The 8562-nt window shown below is 44.8% G+C and overlaps 1 protein-coding gene across 1 annotated transcript; it reads right to left on the reverse strand.

Moving 5' to 3' along the window:
• Nucleotides 1-2002: 2002 nt before the first annotated feature.
• On the reverse strand, nucleotides 2003-4295 carry LOC131915364 (IQ domain-containing protein F5-like). Its single transcript, XM_059268538.1, has 3 exons — nucleotides 4137-4295; nucleotides 3860-3982; nucleotides 2003-2444 (listed from the first exon to the last, which is right to left on the reverse strand). The coding sequence occupies exons 1-3, from the start codon at nucleotides 4152-4154 to the stop codon at nucleotides 2016-2018; spliced, it is 570 nt and encodes a 189-aa protein (XP_059124521.1). The 5' UTR covers nucleotides 4155-4295; the 3' UTR covers nucleotides 2003-2015.
• Between the last annotated feature and the right edge of the window lie 4267 nt (nucleotides 4296-8562).

Raw genomic sequence — 8562 nt, forward strand, 5'->3', positions numbered from 1 at the left:
ATAGCAGTGCTCTAGCCAAAGCAAGGTCACCAGGCTTGAATTCTTACAGGGTCCTAAAGGCAGACAAGAGTTTTCCTCAGGCAGTGACCATCAGGCTTTCTTTTACAACCCAAAAGGGGAGTGGTAAAGGAGGAGGTCAACTGAGAGCTAAGATCAGTTGTTAATATATCAGGAAGGGAATTTATGTGTTCAATCTACATTCCTAGAAGTGATTAGGTAAATGTTAGGAGTCTATAATGTTAGTATAAATAACACTAAGGCTGTATAAGAAAGAACGGTCTGAGTTTAATTTACCTTAATTCAGGAGGTCGTTTGGCCTTGGATACTTGATAGGTATTTCAGATAAAATACACTGTTATGAGTTCTTGGAAGCACACATAGCATTCAAGGAAATCATTGCAAGAATCAGCTAACAAATATACAAAAGCTAAAATTTCACTAAGACTTCTTAAGCCATTGCTTGACCTTCAGAAACATCCTTGACCTTTCCAAGTAGTAGCTTTTGTGATGGAGCTGGATTCCATTCCATGTTCCTGCGGCTTGCAGCAGGAACTAACAGCATTACATGTGGTATTTACAGTGTTCCTTGTTGCATGGAGACTTACTAGAGACTAGGGGACAGGGGGTGACCCCCATCAAAATACCTAGAATTTCCTTTCTCAGAAATCTTTTTAGGTAACTGAAGTGGTCCTAAACTGCTTTCAGGCATGTGCCACTGCTGAAGCTGTGATTTGCTCTGACATTCCTCATGACTGGCGTCCTCTACTTTAGTAAGAATGAAGAGGAAGAAGAAGAGAAAGGGCAGTAGGAATAGAGCAACATCTAAAGAGATGATTCAGATGAGCTGAGACAACCACGTCTACTGAGTTGATTGGCTCCAAGAGAATTGTCCCCGAGTGGCGAGGAAGTTATTCCTAGAGAGCAGGGTTTCATCCATGATGAAGCTACAGATCCAGGTCCTGTGTAGAATCAAGAATTGTGTATTTATGTGCTAAAGAAATGCTTATTGTGACTGTTAAAGGTAAGTGCAACCCAATTAAAGTAATTTTCAAATCCTTGAATAGGCAGGCATTTGTTCAAATAGATACTCTACAGATGGCCACTAGTCATATAAGGATGCTCAAAACCCTTAGTTTTACAATTTCATGACTGGTGGGGTTGTAAACTGCTAAGTGTTCATAGTGACATTATTTATAAGAGCCCAAATGCAAGCAACCTGACCGTCAAGCATTGAGGGTAAAACTGTGATATATACACACATCAGAATGTTATACAGTAGTTAATGTTCAAGGAGGATCTGTAGGTGCTGTCCTGAAACTTGCTCTGTAGACCAGGCTGGCCTTGAACTCAGAAATCCACCTGCCTCTGCCTCCTGATTGCTGGGACTAAAGGCATGCACCAGCATGCCCAGTTTCGTTGCTACTTCATAACTGATTTTTCTACTGCTACGAATCATAATGTAAATATCTGATATGTGAACTCCCAAAAGAGCCAAGACCCACAGGTTGAGAAGAAACACTGCCCTGGGGGAACAGGAGACAAGCTCTAAATTCTGAACGGGAACAAGGCTGGCATGTTCTACTTAATGATTGGCAGAGTGTCCAAGAGGACACTGGGAGAATTTGAAGGCTATGGCTACACCATGTAGGGCTGTGGACATGGTGGTTGGGGGTGGGGTGGGCTGCCAGACTTGTTCTATGTCGGTGGGGAGACCTTAGAGGATGACGAGAGAGTGGCATATTGGACAGCCAAGGGGAGCTGCCATCTAGCAGTGTTCCTGGTGACTTTATCCCAACTCTCCAGCCATGCAGGCTTTGCTGATCAGACACAGACACTGTTGTGGTCCAGGGCTCTCACATCTTCTGACCCTGTGAGTTCAGACACAGGCTGCTGATGTCACAGAACAAGCTCGTGTGGTGCTTGGTGTCTGTGGTCATTGTGCGGACTTGCTGCTGGACAGGGACGCCAGGTGGTTTGTGTCACAAAGACCCAATGCCATCTGTTAGAAGACCTGATCAGTTCTTTATTGGCAAGGATATGCAGTCTGATATACGACAAACCTGTGATCCCAGAAAGATGTCAAGCCGCAGACTTAGTTTGTCCCCTGTGATTTCATAGGTGCCCTCAAAAAAGCCACGGGTATGGCAGTTATACCAGCGCCATGACACCTGGATGATGTGGGTGGCGTAACGCAAGCGGCGGTACCCCTGGCGGACCTGCAGCATTCGGACCCAGGACTGAATAGTGACACAGGCTCTCGTTTCTTGTGCCATCCAGCGCAGGACAGTCAGCCGTCTCTTCTCCAGCATTCTGGCCAGTGTGTGTCTCCACCAGCACTGAATGATCCAAGCATTGAGGGCAGCCGTCAGCAGCGTGCGCCGCACCAGGGTGCCTCGCCACCAGGCCTGGATCTTTCTGGCCTTCAGTACTTTGTTAGATGAAGGCTGTGGAAATGGGTGTTGGGGGTCTAAAGTGAAGAGTGGTTTCGGTTTTCAGGGGTGCAGCTACTGGTAAGTTACCTTGAACTATGTAAACAAACGCCTCCTCGTGTGGTCACACACACACACACACACACACACACACACACACACACACACACACACACGGGAGATGGTGAGGGATGAGAGAGATTAAGAAAGAGCATGTGATCAAAGTACATTATATATATTTGCATGAAAAAAGAATAAAGATATAAGAGAAAGCCTCTAGAGATCATATTCCCCACAGTATTCTCCGAAGATGCCCTGATCGTATGTCACTAACCACAGATGCCTCTCAAGTTCTCAAGCACTGGGCAGGGCAACAGAATGAGCCATGAAAGCAGGAAGGCATACTACCTCTGGTCTCCTTTGTCTGCCGTATCAATTAATGAACAATCAGCACCTTAACCTCTGAGTCCCTATGCCCCCATTTATAGCATGTGCTACATTCACTCTTGTAAGTTTTTTTTTTTTTTATGTTGTGTCTACATGTATGTTTGCACCATGTGTGTGCCTGGTGTGTGTCCTCAGAGGTCAGAAAAGGACATGAGGTCCCCAGGAAATGGAGTTACAGACAAGCTGCCATGTGGTTGCTGGAAACTGTACTCAAGGCCTCCGGAAGAGCAGCCAGTGCTATTAACCACTGAGCCGTCTCTCCAGCCCCTCACTTAGGTGTCTGTGAACCTGGCTGGCCAATTTAGAGTAAGGCTTTGCAGTTCACAGGATCTTTCTGGGCAGGACCACATACTGAGGCCGAGGCTTCCTAGCAGGAACTTGGCATTCTTTATTCACTCTGCCTTCTCTTCCTCTACCGCAGTTCCCAACCTGCTCCTTCCCCCTGGTTAAGTCCTAATATTAAATTTATCTCCCCACACAACTTGGGGTCCTGACCTCATCTGTTTCTTTTACTTCCCAAACCTTAAACTTCAGTTAACACAATCATACATGCACACACAAGTACACACACATGCATGTGTACACATACCCATACTCTTACACAATCCTGGATGTATGAGTTCGTCTGTTTAGATATGTTCCCCAAACACAGATCTCACATCCCACTCCCAGTTCACAGAGCATTGTTCTCCCTCTCTGGGGCTTCCCTCCACACCAGTCATCATGTCTCAGGCAGATAAGAAGACAGTTAAAGAAGAGCAACCTCCCTCCAACCCAGCTTGGACAGAGAAACTGGTTTCTTGGTTTCTGATGGTTGCTCTGAGTGACAGCATCCCAACATCTTGCTCACACAGATCTGTGTGGAACATAAATTCCATGACCATTCTGTGTTGTAATAATGGAGAAGAGCACCGTGGGCTGACATAGGTCAGAGATGTCACAGCCCAGGGGTACCTCCAACCTTGAGGCCTGGCACCACCTACCTTGGAAGAGGGTGGAAGAATTGGCTTTTTTTTCTGTTTTAGTTCCTTTGTTGTTGCTGACACTGGTAGCTCCCTGATCATGTAGATTTCATCAATTGTGATTTCACAGCAACCATCCCCCTTCTATAACCAGAGTTAAAGGAGACATCTGTGAGCCGATTATTATTTGAACAATTACATAACCATTTAAACACATGCCCAGTTCCCCCAGCGTCCCTCGACACAGGACTTATTTCCCAATTAACTAGAAATCCACCTTCTATAACCTACAACTTACACTACAATGAGAGCCCATGTTTGGAGATAGAGGTTCAAATCTCCCAGGTCTGCAATCCCTTAAATTACCCCATGGCTGGGGTTATGAAGGAGCCATCATCTCAGGTCAATACTCCTCCAGCCATGAGGCTGGCAGGAAGAGTGGGGGAAGTGAGCCCGTGATGATGTCATAAGGGCGCCTGTGATACAGGAATCAGAATGGCTTCTAAGAGTTGGGTAGGATCCCATTCATTCCTACAGAAATTCCCAAAGTTGGGCTACAAGATCGGGATGAAGCAACGCTGGTTCATTGACTAAAGGTGGAAGATCTTAGTTACTTTGATCCAGTTGAAATTTTTAAAATTAGTACAATCTGACATATCAACAGAGGTTTCAATACATGGATCAGTCACACAGTGGATCTAAATAATGAGCCTATGACAAAATGCGTAGCAGGCGTTTTGCAGCGGGAGATTCTTGCATGGCTCCTGAAAATATGTCCATCCTAGAGAAATGAGATAAGAAACATGGGCAGCCTTTAATAGGGGTGGAGGAAAAAGTAATAGTCTCCTGTTCTGTTGGCAGAAGTGACCCAAACTACTACTGTGGAAGATGGTTTGGCAATTTCCAGTAACACCAAATATGCATCTGCTCTATAACTCAAGGTCCCACTCCTGGGAACAGATGAAAAATGAAAATGTGTCTTCACAATGTGTGTGCTCAGACTAAAGTCTGTAGTGTGGACAGTACAGTGCTTGCCTAGGAAGCCCTGGGTTCAATTCTCAGCATTCTGTAAACTTAATGTGGCTGTGCATACCTGTAATCTCGGCACCCAGGAGGTAGAGAAAGGATCAGAAGTGTAAGGCCGTCCATTCTCAGCAATGTATACCAAGTCTGAGGCTCTCTTGGTTATAGCAGACACTATCTTAAAATTACACACACACACACACACACACACACACACACACACACACGACACATGGCTGACAAGATGTCTCAGTGAGTCAGCTCCGTGAGTCAAGTGCTTGTCATACAAGTCCAAGGACCTGAGTTCAATCCCCAGATCCCATGAAAAGGTGAAAGGTGAGAACTAAGTCCACAAAACTGTCTCATGACATCCACACCTGCACCATAGCATGCTCTTCCCCAACGCACAATGAGAAAAAAGTGTGTGCACAGATGTCCATGGCAGTTTTATTTTTGATCAGTCAAAAGAGGAAACAACCCAATTGTCCACCAGTATAGATGACTAGAAAATTAATCATATTTATATAACCAAATAATCTCTAGCAGTGGCAACAAAAACATACAGACGCACAGTAATACAGTGTGCTAAATGAACCCAACGTGAAACCTTACCTGCCAAATGGCTCCTTGGATATAAGATGATAAATCTAATCCCTGGGCAGGAGAGATCGGACCACCATTTACAGCTAGAATAAGGATATAGAGGGAGTGCCTGCAAACAGCACAAGGCAGCACAGAGCAGTGGACTGTGTGCTGTGGTGGTTAGACAGTTCGAGAACTCACCGAATCAAATGCTTCATGAAGCTGCAAAGCAAGCTTGTCTCTGTACTGTTGGGAAAGAGCGCAGGCCAAGCAAGTCAAATGGAAGGACAAGGTCTGTGTTTATATGCATGTGTTACAAATCACTACAAAGGAGGATTAGGGCAGAGCATGGCGGCACACGCCTTTAACCCTGGCATTCAGGAGGTAGAGGCAGGCGGGTGTCTGTGAGTTCCAGGCCAGCCGCCATTACATAGTGAGACCTTGTCTCAAAAAACAATGAAGGACTCTTGAGGACATCCAAGGCTGGTTTTAGTTCTTTGAAGGTCTGGATACTTAATCTAGACCCGTGCATTAAATATTTTTTTATGTTTGGTATGTGTATATGTATGTGAGTGTGCACATGTGTGCCATGGTGTGCATGTGGAGGTCAGAGAACAACTTGCAGGAGCCAGTTCAGTCCTACCACGTGGGTCCCAGGGATTGGCCTCAGGTCCTCAGGTTTGGCGGGCAGTGCCTTTATCCACCGAGCTAACTTCCAGCCGGTGGCCTTTTCTTCTTTCTTTCGGTGATTTCTTTCTCTTTTCTATGCATTGTTGTTGTGTCTGTGCGAGAGTGCTGAGTCCCCTGGAACTGGACTTACAGACAGCAGAGAGCTGCCGTGTGGGGATCAAACCTGGAAGAGAGTCCGGTGCGCTTAACCGCTGGGCTGTCTCTCCAGACTCCTCTTTCTGTTTCGTTTCTTCGTTCCTCATTTATTTATTTATTTATTTATTTATTTATTTATTTATTTATTTATTTATTTATTTGAGGCAGAGTCTCTCACCGTGTAACTCTGGATGGCCTGGGGCTGGCTATGTAGACCATGCTGGGCTCAAAATCTCGGCACTCCCCTGCCTCCGAGTGCTGAAGTGAAGGCATGCCCCACCAAGGCCAGCAGCTGGGATCTTAGGGGGATTTTTAATTACTGCTTTGTTGCATTGCTTCGGTTTAATTATTTATTTCATCCTGGTTTAACTTTGGTATGTCACATACACCTAGAAATCCATCCATTGTTTTTAGATCTTCCAGTTTAGTGGAATGTAAGTTTTTAAGGCGTGTCTTCATAGATTTCTGAATTCCATTGTTATCTGTTATAATTTCTCTCTTCATGTTTAATTCTGTCATCTTGGGTCTTCTCTTCCTTTTCATTAATTTGACAATCTTGTTTATCTTTTCAAAGGACCCACTCTTCATTTCATTGATTTTATTTTTTCTGTTCCTATTTCATTAATTTCTATGCAATTTCATTAAATGTCTATCTTAGTTATTTCTCATCATCTACTGCTTATGGATTTGGTTTCTTCTTGTTTTTGCAGTATGTTAAGGTGTATGATTAGCTTATTTATTTGAGATTTCTCTGATTATTTTTTTTAAATGTAGGCACTTAGAGTTATAAACCTCCTTCTTAAGACTGCTTTAAATTGTACCCCATTGGTTTTGGTTTGGTGCATTTTCATTTTCATTCAATTCTAGGAATTTAAATTTTTTTCTTCATTTCTCCAATGACCCACTTATTCAATAGAGTTGTTTAATCACCACGAGTTTCTCTAACTTCTTTTAATTTTTTTCATTGATCACATTTGTTGACAATTTCATACACGTTATTTAATGTGTTCTGATCACTCTTCTTCATCTTCTAGCCTCTTCCCTCACTTGTCAACCCCTTCTTAATCTTTCCCTCAAGTTACTGTCTTTCTGATTGACCATGGCTCTCTGCCAGGCCTTGGGAGTGGAACTACCCCCTGGAGCCTGGTGGGTACAGCAGTGGGTAGCTGAAGACGCCGCTCCCCCTCTTCCAATCTTTAGCAGCTTATAGTTTAGAAGTAAGGGATAGTTTAGAAGTAAGGTTCCATGATCCCCTCCCACATCCATGACTGACTGTCGAGAAGGGTCTTCTGTGGAACCAGTGTAAGGAATCGTAGCTTGTTACCTGGGGCTAGGTGGGTCAGTCTGCCCACTCACTACCATGTAGTGCCTGGAGCTCCATCGGTCCGTGCATCCTCAGTTTACCAGACCATGCTGATTTTTCCCTTTAGTGTGTGTGTCTGTGTGTGTGTACATCAGCACACACACAAGACATGACAGTATGCATACTTCTGTGAGTATGGATAGGTTAGAGGACAACTTTTGGGAGTCAGTTTTCTCTAGTCCTAGGACTAGATCTCAGGTGTCAGGATCAAGCGCCATTACTCACTGAGCAATCTCACTGGGCCCCTGTTTTTTTGAGACAGAATCTGACTAAGTAGTTCCTTTTGATTTGGAATTCAGTATGTAACCCAGGTGTGGTGGCTTGAATGAGAATAGCTATATTTGAATTTTTGCTTTCCGGTTGGTGGGCTGTTTAGGAAGAATTAGGAGGTGTGGCCTTGTTGGAGGATGTGTGTTACTGAGGGTGGGATTTGGGGTTTCAAAAGCCTACACCAGGCCAATCTTGCTTACTGCCTCTCGCTGGTGGATCAGATGTGTCCTCTCAACTGCTCCAGCACCATGCCTGCCTGCCTGCCGCCACGCTCCCCGCCATGACGGTCATGGAATCGCCTTCTGGGACTGTAAGCAAGTCTCCGACAGAATGCTTTCTTTTATGAGGTGCCTTAGTCATCGTGTCTCTTCACAGCAAGGGAACAGTGACTCAGACAGCAAGTCTTCCTGCCTGATGCTAATACTGGGCTCCCTCGTGTGCACCACCTCATCTGACTGATATTAAAACTTTTACAGTGAGGCTGGTTGAAATTTGAAAAATCTTTTGACACTTGATCCCCATTCCAACAGTATTAAGAGATAGGACCCAGGCTAGGCGGTGGCGGTGCACACCTTTAATCCTAGCACTCGGGAGGCAGAGGCAGGCAGATCTTTGTGAGTTTGATGCCAACCTGGTCTACAGAGCGAGATCCAGGACATCC

The sequence above is a fragment of the Peromyscus eremicus genome, chromosome 7 (genome assembly GCF_949786415.1).
Source record: "Peromyscus eremicus chromosome 7, PerEre_H2_v1, whole genome shotgun sequence".
NCBI lineage: Eukaryota > Metazoa > Chordata > Mammalia > Rodentia > Cricetidae > Peromyscus > Peromyscus eremicus.